The following is a 25203-nucleotide window of genomic DNA, read 5'->3' as shown; positions in this document are numbered from 1 at the left end:
CAACAGGACAATGATCCCAAGCACACCTCCAAGTCCTGGTAGGTTCTGGAGTGGCCATGACTCTGACTTTTCCATAGAAAACATTCAGCAAACCCAAGATTCAGTGAACTGGAATGCTTCCATAATCTACTGTTTCTCCATAGAAGCCGTTGCTAGGGAGGCGAGAGCTTAAAAGTGGCAGCATCCTCTCAACACACTCTGGGGTTTCTTCCTGGGTCTAGCTTCATCTCTCTGCTCCATCCCTCCAATAACATCTGGTCAGGGGTGGTCCTATGGTGGAGTTGACCTCTGCAGTGCCTCTATATACGGTTTATTAAAAGGTGTTTCTGATAAAGTGGCCAATGACTGCATGAACAAGGGTAAACACTTCAGTGATGGTCTAGATCTGAGCGCTGCTGTAGAACGGAAGGAAGGGTGTGTGGTCTTCCTCCTGGCTTCTGTGTGAACTCTAGAGCTATAACACGTTGTGGTTTTCCTGTTGAGGAACCGAGGAACCCTGAAGCTGCAGGACCGAGAGACCTCTGACCTTCACATAATGCAAAGATGAAAAGATGGAGGGAGATCTGACGATTCACTCTGAGGTGGAACGCTGCAGTCGTCATCCATACAAGGCCAGGGGAGAAGACGGAGAGGTGAGTAAATGAGGATGTGAGGAGATACCAGCAGTGGGTTATTACCATTTACATCATCATAAACACACATCAAGGGGCGATCACATGGCTTGGGACTCGACTGCACCGCCAGAGTGAGGAAGCGAAACGGGAACAATGGAGAATCACACAGATCACGATGACCTGCAGATGAATTCACAGCCGGTTCCTCAGCTTCTCCAGCTTCTGTTGCCGTGGTGATGAACAGTCGAACAGTGTCTTGGATGACAGATACAGAACTTCAGGCACACCACTGATATACAGTGCAGTGAATGCAGGCATAATGCCGTGTCCATGGTTACACTACACCAATTATTGTCCTTTTCCGTGATTATTCCACACCTGTTTCCATGGTTACGCTATATCCACTTTTAGGACTATGGTGGTCGTGCTACACCCATTTCCATGGTTACACTACATCTCTTTCTGTGACTATCCCACACCCTTTCTGTGGGTGCACTACACCCGTTTCCAAGGTTACACTATATTCACTTCTATATGCTGCATCTGTTTCTAAGACTATCCCAGACCTGTTTCTAAGGTTCCACTATAGGATACATTCACTTGCATGACTACGCTACACCTGTTTGCACGGTTACACTACACCGGTATCCATGATTACGCTATATTCACTTTTAGGACAATGCTGCATCTGTTTCTGTGACTATCCCAGGTTGGTTTCCATGGTTACGCTACATCCATTTTCACTGTTATGCAACGCATATTTGCAGGGTTACGCTACACCCATTTCCATGATTACATTACACTTGTTTCCATGGCCACACTGCATCCTTTGCAAAAGTTATACCACATCGGTTTCCATGGCTAAGCTACATTCAATGTTGTAACTATGCTACACCGTTTCACAAACCATGCCACAAACCAGTTACACCACAAGCCATTTCCATGGTTACGCTACACCCAATGCTAAAATGGACAATGCTAAAATCCTTTTTATGGCTATGCTGCACACCTGTTTCCATGGGTACATGGCACCGATTCCAATGACTATGCTACACACGTTTCTATGGTTCCACTACATCCTTTTTTTAACAGTTACAACTCATCCGTTTCTATGGTTACGCTGCATCACTTCTTAGAGTTGCATTACACTTGTTTTCATGCTTTGACCACACTTGCTTGTTCACATGGTTACACTACCCCAGTGTCCAGCCTTGCGTTACATTTGTTTCCAGGGTTATGTTACACCAGTATCCATGGTTACACCACACCCATCACCATGTCCAAAACTATGGTCACCACTGAGCGGAGTATTAGTTGTCCATCCACCGTTAGTTGGCTTGTTTGTGTGTTTTGTGTGTGTGTGTGTGTGTGTGTAGTGGTGTGGTGTGAGTGATACTGCACCTCTGGCAGCAGCTGGAAGATGGCAGTGGAGAAGAGCGTTCCAATGGACAGAGCGATGAAAAAGACGAGGACTCTGCGCATGAACCTGGTCCTCATCAGCGGCACCACAAACGCACCGGTCAGCGCAAACACACTGACCACCGTCACACTCAGAAACGAAAAACCCCACACTGCACACATGTACACACAAGCACACGCATGAACACACGAGCACCTGTGTGTATATACACACAAGAACCTAAATATGAGCAACCAGAGTACCTAGTATGATATATATGCAATGAACAAAAAAAATTGGGACACCTGCTCATTCACTGTTTCTTCTGAAATCAAGGGTATTTTTGTTGGAGTGACTGTCTCTACTGTCCAGAGGAGAAGAATTTCATTGCTGTAAGGATTTGATTGCATTCAGAGATAAGCACGTTATTGAGGTCAGGATGAAGGATGACCACCACCCCACCTCATCATCCTCAACTCCCCAAGCTCCACCACCATCATCCCAGAGAACACAGTTCTTCCACTGCTCCACAGCTCAATGCTGGGGGGCTTTATACCCCTCTAGCCCACGCCTGGCAATAGGTTCATGATGTTGATCTGCTCCAGAGAGTCCTATTCTATTGGCAGTACTTCTTCTCTACAGGGGCTAGATCAGCTATGTGCTGAATACATTAATAGGAAGGGGTGTCCACAAACATTTGGACACACATATATAGATAAATGCCCTGTGTCACTATAGCGTAAGGAGTCACATGCAGAACTGAGAATGTCAACTCACACTCACACAGAGTGAAGTGTGTGTGTGTGTGTGTGTTGCGGTTGACAGTAACACTGCAGTATGAAACAAAGCCCACTCTTGCTGACTTTAGGATGAGCAGTAGTGATTACGGGGATTACAGTAGATGGAGGGGTGCTGGTGCTAGTCATCACTGACGTAGTCAACATCAGCCACGAACACTCCAGCCATAATCACCACCCTCATGTTCCACCCTGACAGATACTGTGGTTAAACTGGCCAAACTGGACCTGAGAACCATCACATCAATACTAGTCATCACACCCATTCTGTTATGTCAGCTAACAAGACACCCATCCTCCCCACCCAAAGAGAGAGAGAGGGGACTGTTGTGCTCTATGGGACTCCCAGTCACTGACGGATGGCTGTGGCATCACTGTGCATCGATGCTGATGCTGCTTAGACAGCTGCACCACTCGGGAGCCTAACAGCGCCATCTGACTTCTACTAAGGATATGAATGTGGGGGAACTTCTGATATGGAGAGCTGGAAAGGTGAAAACACAAGTACAAAAGGATTCAACAGTTGCTATGGAAGAATGCAGTAGTGGGCGGAGCTTGGAGCGGGAGGAGGGCTGCTTCACTACAACATAATTAAGCCTATATTTGGTTTACTTGGTTTCCTACGATGTTTTTAGAACAAAGCACAGAGAATGCCTGTATAATTGCTTCCTGCAACAGCTGCCACTAACACACACACACACACACACACACACACACACACACTCTACTCTATCTCTCGCCCAGACCGCAGAATTTTTGTCCGGCTCTCGATACAAACAGCCTCTCTCAGACTGCGTCTGGACAGGAAGGCATACATACAGATGAGCCAAAACATTATGACCCCCAGATGAGGGCATTAAGCGTAGTCAAAGTGTTGGATGTGGAGAAATGGGCAGCTTGAAGACCTGAGACACTTTGACGAGGGTCAGATCATTTTGTCCAGACGTTGGGAGCCTGTGGAGAGACAGACCGCTAACCTGAGGCATAGGAGGCTTGTGGGCCATCTGGGCAAAACCGACAGAAGGGGTAGAACTGAGAGCTGAGATGCTTAATGGTGGTGTTTACAGGAGGAGGAACGTGTATACGTAGCTGCCAACTGGACCCAGAGTGCCCATGCTGACGCCTGTCCACCATCTCCTATAATGTCCTGTTTTCTTCTCCATCACGTAGACGGGGGCCTGGGTGCATGTGCTTCCGTTTACAAGTCCAATCTACGGCGGCTCCATCTCCAACTTAAAGGCCCTGCTCATCCCAAAGGTACTGGATGGAGCTTCACCACCATCATTCCAGAGAGCACAGTTCTTCCACTGCTCCACAGCTCCTCAATGCTGGGGGGCTTTTTTTAACCCCCATCTACTAGCTCACACCTGTCAATAGGGTCATGATGTTGATCTGCTCCAGAGAGTCCTATTCTATTGGCAGTACTTCTTCTCTACAGGGACTAGACAAGATGTGGACTTTGGACATTTGCAAAATCAGCAATGGGGCTTAAAGTAGCTGAATGCATGTATTAGAAGGGGTGTCCACAAATATTTGGACATTTAGTGCTATATTTTTTTGGTAAGCTGTTGGAACTACTTTTTTTGGCTGAAGAAATTTCCAACATTAAAAACGTACAACTGAATTTACACCACAACACACCACCTGTGTGGGAGTGTGTTGCAGCCAGTCAGAGTGTGTGGAGCCTTAACTGTTGTATATGAGTGTTTAGTGTTCGAAGGTTCATCCTGGACGTGCGTAAGGATGCTGACTGTTCCTCATCAGATAGAAAGCTGCACTTTGACCTGTCCCACAGTACAGTACAGTACAGGACTCTGACGAGGCATCAGGCGCTCCGCTCTGAAGTCCTTCAGATGTTTATCTCAGTACAGTTTTTAAAGGTAACTGTTTAACTGTCTTGCAACACTGTCAGGAACACATTCACTAAGAAGGTGAACCAGGTGGAACAAAAGATGATGACGCTCCAAATAAAGCTGACCTGACATTCTCAGCTGGGTGCAGAACAGCAGACTCCAGACCTTTACACTCGTTAAACCCGGAACGCTACCAGCTAAAGCTCTGGCTTTAGCATGAACGACCGAGAGCTCCTTCATTTCTGAACCATGTAATAAATGTGGAGCAAGTTTAATCCAGTATGAATCTGCGGTGTGTGTAGTGTTTACAGTCTGATATTAATCCAGTATGAATCTCAGTGTGTGTAGTGTTTACAGTCTGACAGTAATCCAGTATGAATCTGCAGTGTGTGTAGTGTTTACAGTCTGACATTAATCCAGTATGAATCTGCAGTGTGTGTAGTGTTTACAGTCTGACATTACTCCAGTATGAATCTGCAGTGTGTGTAGTGTTTACAGTCTGATATTAATCCAGTATGAATCTGCAGTGTGTGTAGTGTTTACAGCCTGATATTAATCCAGTATGAATCTGCAGTGTGTGTAGTGTTTACAGTCTGACATTACTCCAGTATGAATCTGCAGTGTGTGTAGTGTTTACAGTCTGATATTAATCCAGTATGAATCTGCAGTGTGTGTAGTGTTTACAGCCTGATATTAATCCAGTATGAATCTGCGGTGTGTGTAGTGTTTACAGTCTGATATTAATCCAGTATGAATATGCAGTGTGTGTAGTGTTTACAGTCTGATATTAATCCAGTATGAATCTGCAGTGTGTATAGTGTTTACAGTCTGATATTAATCCAGTATGAATCTGCAGTGTGTGTAGTGTTTACAGTCTGATATTAATCCAGTATGAATCTGCAGTGTGTATAGTGTTTACAGTCTGATATTAATCCAGTATGAATCTGCAGTGTGTGTAGTGTTTACAGTCTGATATTAATCCAGTATGAATCTGCAGTGTGTGTAGTGTTTACAGCCTGATATTAATCCAGTATGAATCTGCGGTGTGTGTAGTGTTTACAGTCTGATATTAATCCAGTATGAATATGCAGTGTGTGTAGTGTTTACAGTCTGATATTAATCCAGTATGAATCTGCAGTGTGTATAGTGTTTACAGTCTGATATTAATCCAGTATGAATCTGCAGTGTGTGTAGTGTTTACAGTCTGATATTAATCCAGTATGAATATGCAGTGTGTGTAGTGTTTATAGTCTGATATTAATCCAGTATGAATCTGCAATTACTAAATCATTTTCAGTCATTTTATTATTAGAAGTCCCTGTTATGCTATCAGAGCTGTATTTTAGCCACTTTGGTTGCCATGTCTACAGCACTAATGCAGATTTACACCCCCTCGCCACAGACGTCCCCCCAACCCACCAGTCCAGAACCTGTAAAATGTGTGAAATTGCTGCAAAACCAAGGAAAACATAATCACTGGTATTAATAACATTTTGAACGGCTCTCATATAACGACGTCCTCCAGCCCTGCAGCCCCTCGCTCGGAATCAGTGTGTGTTCGCTCTTACCCTCAGCGTCTGACGGCCTGGGGCTGGGGTCCGGTTCCAGGTCCTGCTGGGCCCGGCAGGCTCGAGTGTCCAGCTGCTGCAGCATGGTGGGACAGAACTCACGCAGGCCCTGCCCATCCAAACGGGACTGCTCACTCAGGCCATGACCCGCCAATGTACCTGTAGCCAAGCACTGATCGCACACACACACGCACACACACACACACACACACACACACACACACTTCACATTACATTACAATTAAATGACTGGTATAACAGTAGTGTATATAACCAAAATGTCTCTGGGATACCAATACATCCACCCTGCCACACCCTGGCAACCACAGTGAAATACCACGTGGCAACCACCTTTGATTTCCGTAGCAACAACCCGAAATTCTACAGACCACCTGGAACACCCCGGCAACCCGGCAGCAAAGCCAGGAAGCTAGCAAGCATGTCCAAGCAACAGCCCAGGACACAACAGCTGCTGCAAGGCAACCACCTACCGGGTTACCGTGGCAACTACGCAGCAACCGCTGCTCGTCGCTCTCTGTGCCGAGAGGTCATGGAGAGCACTGTGCTGCTCCTGGCTGGTCTAAACTGTGGGAGCAGCAACTTTACCCAGAGCTCCTGATCCAGGCTGAGATTACAGGCTGTGCGAGACAGACAGGGCCCACACACACACACACACACAGAGAGAGAGAGGTCACCACGTCCAAACCGGAGATAAAATACACTCGGCCTTGCTGTCTGCTCACCACAGTCAAGGACAGGAGGAGCGCAGACGGAGGAACAACATCAGCACTTAAGGAAAAGTTAACTCTTAGTGCGCCCACCCCAGAAAGACACGGGAGTCAAGTCCTGGACACACACACACACACACACACACACACACACACACACACACACACACACACACACTTTTCCAGGTGTTCCAGACTAAGCACCCTCTAAACCCCCCTCCTGTGGGTTGCCAGGTGAAGGATTAACAGTGCAGTGTAACTCCAGACTGAGGCCAAATCAAAGGTGGCGCTAAGCTCACGAAAAATTCCAAACATCCTCCACGACTGGAACACATGCATGAGAAAAGTGGTCAGGATCAGCCGGCGGCAGCCAGGCAGCCTCAGTTAGAAATGGTCTAGACCGGTCGGGAGCAGCCAGGAACAGCCGTCACTAACGGTCAGGAACAGTCAGGGGTAATCAGGAGAATTCTACGCCGGTTCCGGCTCACCGTGGAGGTGTTGGTCCGGGAGTTGGGAGCTGGGGTCTCCGTCTCGTTCTCGTCGCTCTGCTGAGAGTTGAGGTGCAGGAGAAGCGCCCGCAGCTGCGGCACGGAGATGGTGCCGTTGTCACCATAGCGACTCAGCAGATCCTGCAGGACCAGGGTGGGAGAGAGCTGGCCTTGGCCTCTGACTTCCCCTAAAGGCCAGTGTAGCAGGCCCAGCGTCAGAGTAAGGGCAAGGGTGAGGGTCAGCTGAGCGCAGCCATTGGTCAGCTTCTTGGTCATGACTTTCAACAGGAGTCACCTTGGGGGAGAGAGAGAGAGAGAGAGAGAGAGAGGAAACCTGGATCAGTGCTCAGAACAAGGCATCTGGGGCAACATGTCAGGGTACAGTGGGTGGCAAGGGGTGGGGGACCCACTTTTCCCCCAGTTTTTTTTCGCCTATAGGAGAAGATGTTGCCAACAACAACAACGATAAACACGACTCAACTATGACAAGACGACGACACTTTGCATTGGACATTAGGGATCTCCCGATCCGATCCAGTGGCTCGGGATTGGGGCTGATCCAGACATATCTAATCAATGATTGGCTATTTTAAGCCTGATTCACTTCCGTTCCTTTGTTTTTACCGCTGTGCTCTAGCAGAGCGCAATCTGGCGCCCTCTAGACGCCATTAACTGACGTTATTCCCAGCCTGCAGCAGTGAGGAGCGTTCTCAGATGAGAACAGAGCAGTATAGCGTCTGCAGTGTGGAACTGCTGTACAGTATGTACGCTAGTATTACTATTATTAATATTATTATTATTATTTTAATTCTATGCAAAATCTTATTTCCTCAAATATTTCTCAAAAATTTTCTTTTTCAATTCTTTTTTTTTTTTAGATTTGCAAACATTAAATAATAAGTCCTCAAAGCATATTTGACAACTTTGCCTACATTTTTAGAATGTAGAATTGCCAAACCTAAAAAAAAAATTAAGACATTCATAAGTCTTGAATTTTTTGGTTAATTTCCATAATTAAAAAAAAAAAAGTTTAGAAATAGTCTTTTATAAGAAAATATCTGACAACTTGTTAAGATTTTTTATAGAATTGCCCAAATTAATAATAATAATAATAATAATGAATCAAGTCCTCAAATATTCCTGTAAGAACGATTTTCTAAAGATTTTGAGAATTGCCAAAAAAAGACTTCCTAAAAAAAAAAAATTGACAATGTCTTTAATTAGACGTAAATATTATTAAATTATTTGTCTAAATTCAATATAATAATAATAATAATATGTAAATAAATAAAATAATAATACTTTCTTAAGAAATTATTTGATAACTTTATGACTTTTAAAATGTTCATGGTTTTCTTCTATAGCAAAATAACGAGGCCTTTTATGCTGCAATTAACTTTTTATATAAATGTTTCATCCTGCAAGATCTTTAACTGCCTTTTATCCTCTTTTACTCCAGATGTTTGTCTATTTTACGTGGAGACACACTCCCACCACCTTTACTCTTGGAAAGCTACACTATGGTGAAAAGGCCATTTTTCAGGCAGGAGAAGCACACTTCTTTCCTTTGGTTCTAAAACAGCTCTGAACAGAAGAGGTCAGTCAGACTGGATTACTAACACTATAAAGGTGGGGGCTGAGAGGTGTGGACGTCTAAGCACTGGCTCTGTCATTTAGGAGGTCTAGCTGCCCGAGTTCCAGAGAGCATAACTGACCTTCTGGGACACTACAGGGTGGGCAGGACGGGCCTCCCCCTTATGAGTCGCTCACCGGGACTCTGAATGAGCCCATTCACCAGAGCGGGATCTCACCCTGCACCCACCCGCAGCCACAACACAGCCGTCTTCCAGCACACTGCACCATCGCACCACAGCTCACCTAGTGTTAGAACCCAGCCCACCCCAGCGTCCTGAACTAACCTGCAGTTTGAGGGGTCACACACTGACCACGAACAGACACCCGCCTCACCTGGTCACACTTACATTTGAACAACTGACCCCTGTGAAGTGGCTGTAGGTAAATAGCAGTGTGTGATGTCTGTATATGTCTCATAGCTTACATATTAACAGTGCAGCAGTGTGTGTGTGTGTGTGTGTGTGTGTGTGTATAGTATAAGTTAATGTGTATGTTTAGTGTATTTGAGAGACTATGAACCTGTTTTACACTCGTTTTTACAGCTGTGTTTATGTGAAACGACAAAAATCACACATTTTAAATTTTACAGTTTAATACAAGATAAATGTGATATTTAAAAAAAAATCCTATACATTTTCAGATTTTTCTTTTAACAACCGATATTCTGAAAACTTTAAGAAAAGTCGTTCTTTAATATTTCAGAAACGTTTCGATAGCCTCGTCCAGTCTGTAACAGGTTCGAATATTCAGTAATGTTACAGAATTAATGCCTAATTTAACTGGATTAACAGTAAAGATTGTTCTTAAAGTTCTGTTCATTAACACTTCAGGAAAATTCACTTCAGCTGCCGTTCACTGAAAATCTTTGGACAATTAGTTTGTTGTTTTTTTCCACCAATTTGCCTCAACAGATTTACTGGAATATTGGAAACTTGAAATTGTATTGTTTATGATAAGCTGCGAAATGCCTCATAAAATACAGACTAAATAAAAAAGTGTCTAAAGAATCAAAATTCTCTTATTTATTCTTCCTAAAATAATATTTGATGACTTTTAAATTTTTTTGGGAGCTTCTTTGGGAACTTAAAAAATCAATTAAAACTTTCGTTAGAGAATATCTGATAAATTCTTGGAATAATTTCAATAATTTAAGTTTAGAAATAGATTTTCTTAAGAGAATATTTGACAAGTTGTTGCGGTTTTTAATAGATTAAAAAAATTAAAAAATCATTAAAAAATAATTAAGACTTTTTTTACTTTTTTTTGGAGAATTAACAAAATTAAAAAAGATAATTCTCATGGTTTTCTACTGTAGCCGTTTTATAATGAAGCCTTTTACGCTGAAAACACATTTTTATATCATTTTAAAAATCCTGTTACACTAAATATTAACTATTTCAACTGATCATTTTAGAGGCTGGCCTTCATTTCACAGTCTGAGACTGTTGATACAAGTTCAACAACATTCTTTTAAAAATACTGAGTGTCCGAATGTTTCTTAAGAGAACATTTCAGAAATTCTTGGATTTTTTTGGTTAATTTCTAATATTAAAAAAATATGTTTAGAAATAGTCTTTCATAAAAAAATATCTGACATTTATTTGTTTATTTTTTATAGAATTGCCCAAATTAAAACAACAACAACAATAATAATAATAATAATAATAATAATAACACATTTTATATAATTTTGAACATTAACTATTTTAACTGATCATTTTAGAGGCTGGCCTTCATTTCACAGTCTGAGACGAGTCTGAACGAGTTTTAAAAATACTAAGTGTCCGTATTTTTCTTAAGAGAACATTTCAGAAAAAGATCGTAAACGTTTAGGACAATTTTGAGAATATTGAATAAGTTTTTTGGTTATTTGGGAATTTTTTGGTTAATTTCCAAAATTGTCTTACATAAGACAATATCTTATTCTCTTATGAGATTAAAAATCTTAATAATTTAAGATGTTGTATAGAATTGCCCAAATTAATAATAATAATAATAATAATAATACTTTCTTTATAGATGTGCTGTCATAAAGCACATCTATAAAGAAGACTCTGTGTCTCTGTTAGTGTGTTTACTTTTACGTCACATTTTAATGTCAAAACATTACTCATCATGAAAGCATCTCTAAGTACGGTGTGATGGAGCAGTGCCACCCTGTTGGGCGTGCTGGCGAAGTGTGACGAGGGCAGTGAGATCAGTGCTGTGTTGTTGTGCTGGGGCAGAAGCTCGTCATCGCTCCTCCTGAAATAGCTGCAGGCCTCAGGGAACAGCTCAGCCCCAGCGCTCATTATGACCTGCTGTTATTATCAGAGTGAGAGCTCGGCCCGTACGAGACACTGCCATTTACACACTCGCTCACTCTCTCGCTCGCTCGCTCGCCCGCGCCGCGTTATGATGGCTAAACTGGTTACGGGGCTTAGTGGTGGAGCCTGTTGGAGCGCGGTAGCAGGGCGGGGCCGGGAGCCACTTTGGCCTTAAAAGGTCTGAAATATTGATGAGTCAGGACTCTCAGGTGACACTAACGGCTTTGTGGACACGCTTCAGTGCTAACCTGAGAGAATCAGGAGTGTGTCACCTGCCTCAATACACCTGTCCTGTGTTAAAGTCTGGGCTAGCTCAAACTGGTTTTCAGATTAGACTGACGTATCGGACGTTTTCCACTGGAGCTACAAGGCCGACGTAGCTTACCCTCTACCCTTTAGCCCTGAAGCTACGAGGCTAATGTAGCGAACAAGTTCTAGAAGCTCATACCCCACCACTTACCACTGGAGCAACGAGGCTACGATCGCTAATGGAAGCTTATGTAGCTAACAATTCATAGAAGCTCAATATTCCACCAATTAGCACTCGAGCTAACACATAAAAGAAGCTTAGCAATGGAGTTTATTAGAGTTTCTCCAGCTTTTGTTGGAGTAACAGAATGTTGTCAGGATGATCACCACCCAACCTCATCATCCCCAGCTCCCAAATTCCTCCCAAAAGTACTGGATGGAGCTCCACCACCATCATTCCAGAGAACACAGTTCTTCCACTGCTCCACAGCTCCTCAATGCTGGGGGGCTTTACACCCCTCTGTAGCCCACGCCTGGCATTATTAGGCAGCATGGTGCTTCAGAGAGTCCTATTCTATTGGCAGTACTTCTTCTCTACAGGAACTAGACTAGCTGTGTGTGTGCATTTGCACAGCTGTGTCAGCAATACGTGCAGCTTAAAGCAGCTGAGTGCATTCTTTAGAAGGGGTGTCCACAAACATTTGGACATTGACAGATGGAATGTTGAATGGTCTTAAAGGAACAAGCTGTACCGTAGACTGTTTCTGTAGTCTGCCTTTAGGCCGTGATGTCTTCCTGTTCTCCTCAGGTGTGTCAGTTGCCACACTTTCATATCCGGACAGTATCTGGAGTCTCAGTATATTCAGTCTCTGTATCTCAATCTAACTCAATTAAAGAGCTGAAACTGTACTATAGTGAAAGTACGGTACTGTATCCCAATCTAACTCAATTAAAGAGCTGAAACTGTACTATAGTGAAAGTATGGTACTGTATCCCAATCTAACTCAATTAAAGAGCTGAAACTGTACTATAGTGAAAGTATGGTACTGTACCCAATCTAACTCAAATAAAGAGCTGAAACTGTATTATAGTGAAAGTACGGTACTGTATCCCAATCTAACTCAATTAAAGAGCTGAAACTGTACTATAGTGAAAGTATGGTACTGTACCCAATCTAACTCAAATAAAGAGCTGAAACTGTATTATAGTGAAAGTACGGTACTGTATCCCAATCTAACTCAATTAAAGAGCTGAAACTGTACTATAGTGAAAGTACGGTACTGTATCCCAATCTAACTCAATTAAAGAGCTGAAACTGTACTATAGTGAAAGTACGGTACTGTATCCCAATCTAACTCAATTAAAGAGCTGAAACTGTACTATAGTGAAAGTACGGTACTGTATCCCAATCTAACTCAATTAAAGAGCTGAAACTGTACTATAGTGAAAGTATGGTACTGTATCCCAATCTAACTCAATTAAAGAGCTGAAACTGTACTATAGTGAAAGTATGGTACTGTATCCCAATCTAACTCAATTAAAGAGCTGAAACTGTACTATAGTGAAAGTATGGTACTGTATCCCAATCCAACTCAATTAAAGAGCTGAAACTGTCCTATAGTGAAAGTATGGTACTGTACCCCAATCTAACTCAAATAAAGAGCTGAAACTGTATTATAGTGAAAGTATGGTACTGTATCCCAATCTAACTCAATTAAAGAGCTGAAACTGTGCTATAGTGAAAGTATGGTACTGTATCCCAATCTAACTCAATTAAAGAGCTGAAACTGTACTATAGTGAAAGTATGGTACTGTATCCCAATCTAACTCAATTAAAGAGCTGAAACTGTACTATAGTGAAAGTATGGTACTGTATCCCAATCTAACTCAATTAAAGAGCTGAAACTGTACTATAGTGAAAGTATGGTACTGTATCTCAATCTAACTCAATTTAAGAGCTGAAACTGTACTATAGTGAAAGTATGGTACTGTATCCCAATCTAACTCAATTAAAGAGCTGAAACTGTACTATAGTGAAAGTATGGTACTGTACCCCAATCTAACTCAATTTAAGAGCTGAAACTGTACTATAGTGAAAGTATGGTACTGTACCTCAATCTAACTCAATTTAAGAGCTGAAACTGTACTATAGTGAAAGTATGGTACTGTATCTCAATCTAACTCAATTAAAGAGCTGAAACTGTACTATAGTGAAAGTATGGTACTGTACCCCAATCTAACTCAATTTAAGAGCTGAAACTGTACTATAGTGAAAGTATGGTACTGTACCTCAATCTAACTCAATTTAAGAGCTGAAACTGTACTATAGTGAAAGTATGGTACTGTATCTCAATCTAACTCAATTAAAGAGCTGAAACTGTACTATAGTGAAAGTATGGTACTGTACCCCAATCTAACTCAATTAAAGAGCTGAAACTGTACTATAGTGAAAGTATGGTACTGTACCTTAATCTAACTCAATTAAAGAGCTGAAACTGTACTATAGTGAAAGTATGGTACTGTACCCCAATCTAACTCAATTACAGAGCTGAAACTGTACTATAGTGAAAGTATGGTACTGTACCTTAATCTAACTCAATTAAAGAGCTGAAACTGTACTATAGTGAAAGTATGGTACTGTACCTCAATCTAACTCAATTAAAGAGCTGAAACTGTACTATAGTGAAAGTATGGTACTGTATCCCAATCTAACTCAATTAAAGAGCTGAAACTGTACTATAGTGAAAGTATGGTACTGTATCTCAATCTAACTCAATTAAAGAGCTGAAACTGTACTATAGTGAAAGTATGGTACTGTATCTCAATCTAACTCAATTAAAGAGCTGAAACTGTACTATAGTGAAAGTATGGTACTGTATCTCAATCTAACTCAATTAAAGAGCTGAAACTGTACTATAGTGAAAGTATGGTACTGTATCTCAATCTAACTCAATTAAAGAGCTGAAACTGTACTATAGTGAAAGTATGGTACTATATCTCAATCTAACTCAAAGAGCTGAAACTGTACTACGGTGAAAGTATGGTACTGTATCTCAATCTAACTCAAAGAGCTGAAACTGTACTATAGTGAAAGTATGGTACTGTATCCCAATCTAACTCAATTAAAGAGCTGAAACTGTACTATAGTGAAAGTATGGTACTGTATCTCAATCTAACTCAATTAAAGAGCTGAAACTGTACTATAGTGAAAGTATGGTACTGTATCTCAATCTAACTCAATTAAAGAGCAGAAACTGTACTATAGTGACAGTATGGTACTGTATCTCAATCTAACTCAATTAAAGAGCTGAAACTGTACTATAGTGAAAGTATGGTACTGTATCTCAATCTAACTCAATTAAAGAGCTGAAACTGTACTATAGTGACAGTATGGTACTGTATCTCAATCTAACTCAATTAAAGAGCAGAAACTGTACTATAGTGACAGTATGGTACTGTATCTCTATCTAACTCAATTAAAGAGCAGAAACTGTACTATAGTGAAAGTATGGTCACAGATTCCAGGATGTAGGGGGCGGGACACCTCACCCTTATCCTACACTCTACAGGATCCTCTATTCATGGAAACATTTACTTTGAGGCCATTGATACATTCATAAACACGGACATGCGCACACACACACACACACACACACACACACACACACACACACACAATCACCTGTCACTCAGGCAGAGGTGTGATTACACTGAGTGTGTGTATTATAGTGAGTAAACTGACTCAGACAGTGAGAGTAATGAGCTCTGTGGGATTACCATCTAACCTTCCTCCTTCTCCTCCTCCTCCTCCTCCTCCTCTCATTTCTCTCTTCATCTGATTTTGTCCCCCACCTCTCTCTGTCTCTCTCTCCCTCTGTGTCTCTCTCTCTCTCTCTCCCACTCTCTCTCTCTCTCTCCCACTCTCTCTCCCTCCCTCCCTCCTCTCTCTCTCTCTCTCTCTCTCTCTCTCTCTCTCTCGCGCTCTCTCTCTCAAGACTGACATCTGAGCACTGTGTTGTACTGTCCCATTTCCCTTCTCTAGGGAAGTGTGTGTGTGTAGCAGTTGGTGAGAGACCTTGTCCTGATTCATTATCTGCTTTTTATGTCCTCTACACCATCTGTCTGTCTGTCTGTCTGTCTGTCCCTCTATCTACCCTCCTTTCTGTATGTCTTTCTTATATGTCCATCTTTCCTAGCAGCATGTATCCCTCCACCATTTTAATGATCTGGTTCTAAAAGCAGGTTCTAGAGCCGAGCTCTTCTCAGAACTCTGGTAGAACAGTGTCTCAGGCATCAGGCAGCATCTTCATCACCATTAGGTGAAGAACTTTCTGTGAGGAGCTTTTATTATTAGAGCTTCAGACGTCTGCTTCCCTTCACCTCCACTGTAGAACACTGTGTTCTGACTGGGGGAGCTTATCTAGAACCCAGCATTTCACACCAAACCCACCAGATTTCTCCTTCAAGTAGGACAGTGTAGGAAAACACACACACACACACACACACACACACTCCCTAAAACAACACACTGACTTCAGTGAGAGGTTTCCTCTTTACTAAATAAACTTCACAGAGATATCCTGAAGCTCCATCGCCGTGGTTACCGCAGAAACTACAACCTCCCACATGACTAAGTAAAACACACACACACACACACACACACACACACACATACACTGTGCTCTGAGAAACACATATAGAAAAACAATTGCAGGAAGAACACAAGGTCACACACACTCACACACACTCACACACACTCACACACTCACTACATTAAAGCCCTGAGCTGCTTGCAGCTCCTTAAATGACTAAATAAAAGAGGTGGAAAGTAATGAAGTAGAAGTACTTAATTAATAATGAAGTAATGAAGTAGAAGTAATTAATTACTGAGAAGTATTTCTGTCTCTTAATACTTCTCACTTCTACTCCTACACTTCTCAAACAGCCCGGTCACTTTAAAACCGCAATTCACTGGTTTTTAATCAGGCAGCGAATCACGAGCTGCTGTTAGCGGACCTGAATCTGGGAAGCTCGGGTTCGTGTGAAAGGCAGTCTGATCCGAGCTCCGGTTCTGATCCGAGCTCCGGTTCTGAGCCGAGCCGAGCTCTGGTTCTGATCCGAGCTCCGGTCTGATCCGAGCTCCAGTCAGAGCCGAGCTCCAGTCTGATCCGACCTCCTGGCTGATCCGAGCTCCAGTCTGATCCGAGCTCCAGTCTGATCCGAGCTCCGGTTCTGTGATCTGGTTTGAACAGGGATGGACCCTCGCGCAGCCTCTTCAGCATGACAATAAGGCCAAAGACACACTTCCAGAGGACTGGTGGCTGGGCGATCTGGCAAACATACTGCATCACGATATTTAAAGACATTTTCACCATCGTGTCGCCATCAGGATAGACGCTAAACCGTGTAATCACACTGTCTAATGACAGCAGTGACCATGTCCTCGATACGCTAAGAAAAGCAGAACCGATCAGATCATTTATCACGATACCATAAAATCTGGTCATATTGCCCGGCTCTAGTGAGAACTCCGAGACAGGCTGTTAGGGTCTGATCACATGTTGAGGGTTTCAGAGCTGAGATCAGACTTCACCACATTACTCTATTTTTCTGTGAGCTGAATCTGAAACTGGTAACTCTGTGTTAATAAGGTTTAGCTTTAGGTTTTACTGTACGTTATTTACACGCAGCCTAATAAAAACATCAAATTAGTAAAGCACAACTATCACAAAGCAGCTTTACACAATCAGTAATTGGTAAACGACCTAAATAAATAAATAAATAAATAAACAAACAAATATCTATTTATATTTATATGATTTGTAAAAGACAATATAAATATATATATCACTGCCATGACTATAGTAAGTTATTCTATACCATTAGTATTGTGTATTATTATTATTATTATTATTATTGTCTTTTACAAATCACTTGGAATCACTGTGTTTTTCCTGCACTGTGGTCTGTCTGCTCACTGTAGACCAGAAAAAAATAATAATAATAAAAAAAAAAAATATATATATATATATATATTATATATATATTAATCTTTTACCAATTACTGATTATGTAAAGCTGCTTTGTATAACAATAACATCAAAGACATGAAAATCTAAGACCCCCAGTGAGCAGCCATAGACCTCCCTCTAGGAGAACCTCCCTCAGAGCTGGAGGAAGAAACCCTGGGAAGAACCAAGACTCACAAGAGAGACCCGACCCGTCCTCCTCTGATCAGAACTATTTATTAATTATTGATAAAAGTTACCAAACCACCAAAACTGTTAAACTGCTCTGATCATAATCATAATATAATAATCATGGTGTAGAATAACTGTATATAGTCATGGCAGTGATGGTCAGAGGAATGATGGGTAATAGTGGTGATATTATGGCAGAAAGTTAAGAGTCCATTTAGGTTTGAACATGGGCATTAGGCAGGTAGCAGTGTCAGGGTCGTGGTCATCTGTAACTCAATAAACACTGAGAAATTTTAAAATCAAGAAATTAGAATTAATACGGTACTTTTTTACTGTTCTACTGTAAGTGTATTGAGGAGTGTGTGCGTTTACACTTAATAAATGTAAAATGTAAATCATACTTTCACATTAACTTCAGTATGGGACTTGTGTACTTCTGACACCTCTGGTTTGGAGAAGAACTAAAAGAAGGCATCTCCAACTGTTAAGGGGGAGGGGTCATGCTCTGGGTTTGTGCTGCAGCCAGTGACTCTGGGACCATTTCAGTACAGATTTTAGAGCAAACTCAAACTAAGGCAAATATCAAACACCTCACTATCTTAAAAAATAATAACGCTGAAGGTGAAAAGAGGAGGAGCTTCTACAGCAGGACTAGACACACCTCGACCTCCACAATGGACTACCTCAGGGAAAGCAAGCTGAAGGCCCTGCCATGGCCCTCAAAGTCGGCCCTCCCCGACCTAAACATCGTGGATAGACCTTAGAAGAGCAGAGCAGCAAGACGACCCGAGAACCTTACATATCTAGAACCTTCTGCGGGACAAATAGAAATCCGGAAAGCCCCCCAATGAAGATCTGAAAGACTCTGAGCTGCTGCAGAAAGATACCAAGTACTGACTGACCATGCCGGGTACCCAAACTTTTGCTTCAGGTATGTTTTAGTTATTTTGAAACTGAAAATATATTTTAAATAAAAAAATATTAAAGAAATGTTTTATCTTTAACCTCATACCTTTAGCTCTATGCCCCTCAGCATGGAGCCAATATGGTCCTACTCTATTGGCAGTACTTCTTCTCTACAGGGACTAGACAAGCTGTGTGTGTGCATTTGCACACCTGTGTCAGCAATGGGTGCAGCTTAAAGTGTCTGAATGCATTCATTAGAAGAGGTGTCCACAAACATTTGGACATATTGATGGGGTGCCCAAACTTTTGCATGCCACTGTGTGTTCTAATATCCCTGAAGGTGGGCAGGAATTTGAGAACAGCCTCTTTAGAACAGTCTGACCAGGCGGGACTCGGACGGACTCCTCCACTGAAGGTCATCGGCAATCTGAGAGCCAAGACCTCGTCCACCTGCTGACTGGCATCAGGATTGGCGTAATCATTACTTTACTAACTTTATAAAACAAACTATAACAAATGAACACAGATATATATACTAGGGCTGGGCGATATGGTAAAAATACTACATCACGATACTTAAAGACTTTTTTTGCGATACACGTAATCACACACTAAACACATCAGTATCAGATCCTCTCTGTACTGAACACAGTGATTTCTACTCAACCTCTGCTGCTCCTCATCTAATGAACCCTTCAGTCTAATCACACTGTTAGTAACGTAGTAATATTCTGAAATTCAAAGTCTGTGAGACTAAAGAGGAGCAGCAGCTCATTTTGTTAATATTGGGGCCGATACCCGATCCTAGTATTGGATCGGTACATCCCTGGCCTTAGTTCAGTGGATCTACTATTTTTCTTCTCATCTAAACCTAATTTTGTTCGATATTTTGTTAATATTGTTTATTTTTGAGTTTTTATGTTTATAGAGAAATAAAGAAGTCGCTGATCCTGTTAAAGGAGAGATTTTACTGTTTAAACTAAAATCAAATAAAAATTAAAATAGACTATAGGAGCTTATCCATACGATGGCCTGACATTATATATATATATATATATATATATATATATATATATATATATATAGTTTTTATGCTTATAGAGAAATAAAGAAGTCGCTGATCCTGTTAAAGGAGAGATTTTACTGTTTAAAATAAAATTACAAATAAAACAGGCTATAGAAGCTTATATAGGGGTTGGTGTGGTGCAGCAGATAAAACCACTAGCTGCCAGTGAGCTATTACACCATGTGGGAGACCAGGGTTCGATTCCCAGTCTGGGTGACTGTGGGTGCTGTGCTACACCAATAAGAGTCCCTAACACTACATTGGCCCAACTCTGTAATACGAGTAAGTCGCTCTGGATAAGAGCGTCAGCTAAATGCCCTAAATGTAAATGTAAATATATATATATATATATATATCATAAAAATAGTATATATTTTGATTTTTTATTTATTCTGTTTCCATATGAAAAAAAAAAGTCTAATCGGCCAAATCTGATTCGACCGTCAAAATATTGCAGTGGGCTACGATACCCAGGTCCACTGAGCTGTCACTGTTGGACTCTTAGGCATGGCCCTTAAGCCTCTTTGCTCTCTGACCCTGACTCTCTAAGCTGGGGAATAAGACGAGAATTTAACTGTACTGTAGAAACAGAAATGACAATAAAGCAAACTATTATTATTATTATTAATATTATTATTATTATTAGTAGTAGTAGTAGTAATATTAGCATAATTTAAAAGTCATTTAAGTCAAATAGCAGATCTGGAGTGATCTAATCTACACACAGGATTAGTGCTGAACTCACCTGGCAGTCTAACAGCGGCCTGAGTTTACAGGCAGCTTCTATTACGCTGACCGTCCCGACTCTGTTGTCCCTTCGGTCCAGCTCACCTTTCTGTCTCTCTCTCTGTCTGTCTGTCTCTCTCTCTGTCTGCCTGCCTCTCTCTCTCTCTCTCATGGTAGTGCTGATCCTTCACTTCCATCCCGGCTGGGTTTTACTTCAACTGGAATTATACTGTAATGTTGTCCAGGACTGGGGAACATGCTTAGCTTGCATGTATGGACTGAGCAGGCAGCCCTTTAAGGGTCCATATCATAGAAAACTGCCTCTTCAGTCCATACATGCAAACTAAGCATGTTCCCTATAATAATCAGAGTGTAAATCTGCTGATCCGGGCAGTAAAACACTGATATTAGAATAAACACTAAAGCCGTGGAGGTTCTCCATCACTGTGTTCATCATTAGAACATCTCCAGAGTTCTCCTCTCTCATGGAGTCTAGTGTTATTTAGAGTTCTCCTCAGATCAATACCTGGTTTGGTGGTAAATCAGGGCTTAATGATGGTAAATCAGGTGAGGTGCTGCTGCTGCTGCTGCTGCTGATGGAGTTGAACACATCCTCCACGCTGTGCTGGCTGGACTGGGGGGCGTCCAGGAGAACCCTGGAGGAACCGAGCTCTGTTCTTCAGACTAGCTCACCGACAAGATCTCACTACTTTCTTTCTTCAGAATAAGAAGCTCTTGTTTCTCCTTTTTACTGGATTCATGTTCAGCTGCATCTCATCTGGAGCTTCTACGCCCATCGGCCAATTCGCCACACCTCATAAGGAGTGTCAGAACTTGGACTTGGAGCCAATTAAGCGAGAGCTCATTTACATATCAATGCTGTATTGTTAATAAACTATATAAAAATACATTTTTATTGGCTCTTTAATGGTTTAAATCCATAAACAATACAAATACATATCAAAACAATCAGACTTATTCATGAACTTAGGCAGAGTGTAAGAGTCACATATTAATTATTTGTTTATTAAACACTTGGAATTATTATATTCAATATTATTCTTGAATAATCTAATTCAAACCATAATCTATAAAATTAAGCCTCTTTACATTTTACAGGTATGTTATAAACCTCTAATCAGAGTTTATAACCTTATTATTGGGTTTATACCGCAGCTATAACCCAATAAAACACTACAACTCTCTACATATAGCTATAATTAATACATAATAAAGTGATTTTATGAACACACTTGTATTATTATTATATGTATCTAATTATTTTGCCCTGCTGTCTAATTATCTCACATTATTTTTGGCTAATTTGATAATTTTCCACATATTTTGTCTCTTATTTTATTTTATGCTACTAATACATATTAATATTTGTACTAATTTTAGCATATATTGGCTTGAATTCTCCAAATTATCTTAAAAATTCGCATTTTTACGTGCAGGGAAACTCGACTGGTCCAGTCCACCTTAAATCAGCAGGACCTGCGTGCAGCTGCTGCTGCATTTAAGGTGGACCGGCCGACCAACTTCCCTGCTGCCCCCCCGAAACTGAGCACAGCCCCCAGAGACGAGCCTCGCGTCTACTTACACATCAAACACATCTCGCACAGATCAATCATACCCCAATAATCCAGGTCTAGAACCTCGTATCTGCAGCGAGAGGCGGGCAGTCCGGGTCAGGACACGTATTTTGAAAGGCTGTACTCACCCTCAGCAGCCCGCTGTGTCTCCGGAGTCCCCGCACAGCCGCGCGCCACAGCACAGCCCCTCTCCTTTGCTCGCGGCAGCTTAGAATCGATTGATTTGTTTGTTTGTCTGTTTGTTGTTATTTACTATTTGCTCACGCGCTGCTGATCGCTTCCCGTTGTAGCTACTGAGAGCCTCGCGGCGCTCCACGGCCGCAGCGTTCTTTATGATGACGTCTGCGCCGCCTCTTCTGTGACGTGTCATGATCCAGATACACGCCCACCTTCGGTGTCGTCATTTTTATTTAATTATTTAATTAATTTTAGTTTTATTTGTAATGATTTTCGTTTTTCTCTTTTCTTCAGGAGTTGGAAATGAGTCCGTGGATATTTTAATTTAGGGACTTTTATTTTTTTAATTTAATTTTAATTTTTTTATTTATGTTTTTAATTTTTAATTTTAGCATTTTCGCTTGCAGATCGACTGATTATAAACTCGTGCACCTGGAAGCAGTATATTTGATTGCATTTTAAAATTAATTATTGTCATGAATATAAATGCAATGCTATGAATATTAATATGCACACACACATATATATATATACACTAATTTTATTGCATTTGCCTGTTTTAACACATTTTCTCCAAACATTATGTTAATATTTTGCCCTTATGTAAAAAAACAATGACTTATACTCTCCACATTTTGTGTATATATATATATATATATATATGTGTGTGTGTATATATGTATATTAATCAATCTTGTGCACATTCTAACAGGCTGCGTGAACGTTTTTGCAGAAAATGTCAATTTGGGGATTATAAAGTCAGGAGTTTAATCAAATAAATAAATAATAATAAATCAAATATATTTATTTAACAATATTTGGGGTAATATTATATGATATATATATATATATATATATATATATATATATATATATATATATATATATATATATATATTATAATAATTATATAATAACAGATAATTCCTTCTGCGTCCAGCACAGGTTGATCCTCCATCTCTGAGAGTCTGGTTTCATTTATTCCGGTAATAGTTAGCTAGCTCCAGCGAGCAGCCCGTGGCGCGTGGCCTGTGGCGCGTGGCCCGGGGAGCGGGGAGCGGGGACAGGGTCAGAGGAGTTCACCGCAGGGCCTCAGTGCCGCCTCCTGGATGACTGGACCGGACCGGACTGGGTGGTTTAGTGTTTACCTGCTGTTTTACACCACGTGTGATCTCAGAAACGAGCTGCTGGTGGAACTCAGAGCTGAATCAGACAGAGACGTTTATTTTAGCGAACAGCGCCACCCAGTGGCCGCAAGCCAGCAGCTACAACACAGAGGAGGTTAGGTGGAGCAGCAGCATCGCTGACCTTCCCCTCATCCCCCTCAGGGTTTATTCTAATGTTATATAGAGTTAATTACAGGTAGACACTCTCACTGACCACTGACTTTATGTTTATTAGGGTTTATTCTAATGTTATATAGAGTTAATTACAGGTAGACACTCTCACTGACCACTGACTATATGTTTATTAGGGTTTATTCTAATGTTATATAGAGTTAATTACAGGTAGACACTCTCACTGACCACTGACAATATGTTTATTAGGGTTTATTCTAATGTTATATAGAGTTAATTACAGGTAGACACTCTCACTGACCACTGCCTTCATGTTTATTAGGGTTTATTCTAATGTTATAGAGTTAATTACAGGTAGACACTCTCACTGACCACTGACTATATGTTTATTAGGGTTTATTCTAATGTTATATAGAGTTAATTACAGGTAGACACTCTCACTGACCGCTGACTATATGTTTATTAGGGTTTATTCTAATGTTATATAGAGTTAATTACAGGTAGACACTCTCACTGACCGCTGACTATATGTTTATTTGGGTTTATTCTAATGTTATATAGAGTTAATTACAGGTAGACACTCACTGACCACTGACTTTGTTTATGTGGGTTTATTCTAATGTTATATAGAGTTAATTACAGGTAGACACTCTCACTGACCACTGACTTTATGATTATTTGGGTTTATTCTAATGTAATATAGAGTTAATTACAGGTAGACACTCTCACTGACCACTGACTTTGTTTATGTGGGTTTATTCTAATGATATATAGAGTTAATTACAGGTAGACACTCTCACTGACCACTGACTTTATGATTATTTGGGTTTATTCTAATGTAATATAGAGTTAATTACAGGTAGACACTCTCACTGACCACTGACTTTGTTTATGTGGGTTTATTCTAATGTTATATAAAGTTAATTACAGGTAGACACTCACTGACCGCTGACTTTCTGTTTATTTGGGTTTATTCTAATGTTATAGAGTTAATTACAGGTAGACACTCTCACTGACCACTGACTATGATTATTTGGGTTTATTCTAATGTTATATAGAGTTAATTACAGGTAGACACTCTCACTGACCACTGACTTTATGTTTATTTGGGTTTATTCTAATGTTATAGAGTTAATTACAGGTAGACACTCTCACTGACCACTGACTATGATTATTTGGGTTTATTCTAATGTAATATAGAGTTAATTACAGGTAGACACTCTCACTGACCACTGACTATGTTTATTTGGGTTTATTCTAATGTTATATAGTGTTAATTACAGGTAGACACTCTCACTGACCACTGACTATGTTTATTTGGGTTTATTCTAATGTTATATAGAGTTAATTACAGGTAGACACTCTCACTGACCACTGACTATATGTTTATTGGGGTGTATTCTAATGTTATATAGAGTTAATTACAGGTAGACACTCTCACTGACCATTGACTTTATGATTATTTGGGTTTATTCTAATGTAATATAGTTAATTACAGGTAGACACTCACTGACCACTGACTATGTTTATGTGGGTTTATTCTAATGTTATATAGAGTTAATTACAGGTAGACACTCTCACTGACCGCTGACTTTATG

The 25203-nt window shown here is 40.8% G+C and overlaps 2 protein-coding genes across 2 annotated transcripts in view; both read right to left on the bottom strand.

The window, feature by feature from the left end:
- slc39a14 (solute carrier family 39 member 14) overlaps positions 1-22476 on the bottom strand; it is a 39481-nt gene extending 17005 nt beyond the window's left edge. The window contains exons 1-3 of the mRNA XM_072664416.1: positions 22259-22476; positions 7448-7742; positions 6232-6403 (exon numbers count right to left, since the gene is read on the bottom strand). Of these exons, the coding sequence (XP_072520517.1) occupies positions 6232-6403; positions 7448-7723 (448 nt within the window). The 5' untranslated portion in view covers positions 7724-7742; positions 22259-22476. The remainder of the gene's footprint in view (positions 1-6231; positions 6404-7447; positions 7743-22258) is intronic.
- atad1a (ATPase family AAA domain containing 1a) overlaps positions 1-25203 on the bottom strand; it is a 296764-nt gene that overhangs the window by 104077 nt on the left and 167484 nt on the right. The window lies entirely within an intron of this gene.

This window comes from Salminus brasiliensis, chromosome 20 (genome assembly GCF_030463535.1).
Source record: "Salminus brasiliensis chromosome 20, fSalBra1.hap2, whole genome shotgun sequence".
Lineage (NCBI taxonomy): Eukaryota > Metazoa > Chordata > Actinopteri > Characiformes > Bryconidae > Salminus > Salminus brasiliensis.
The sequence above is the reverse complement of the archived record's forward strand: the minus strand, read 5'-3'. Positions and strand labels throughout refer to the sequence as shown.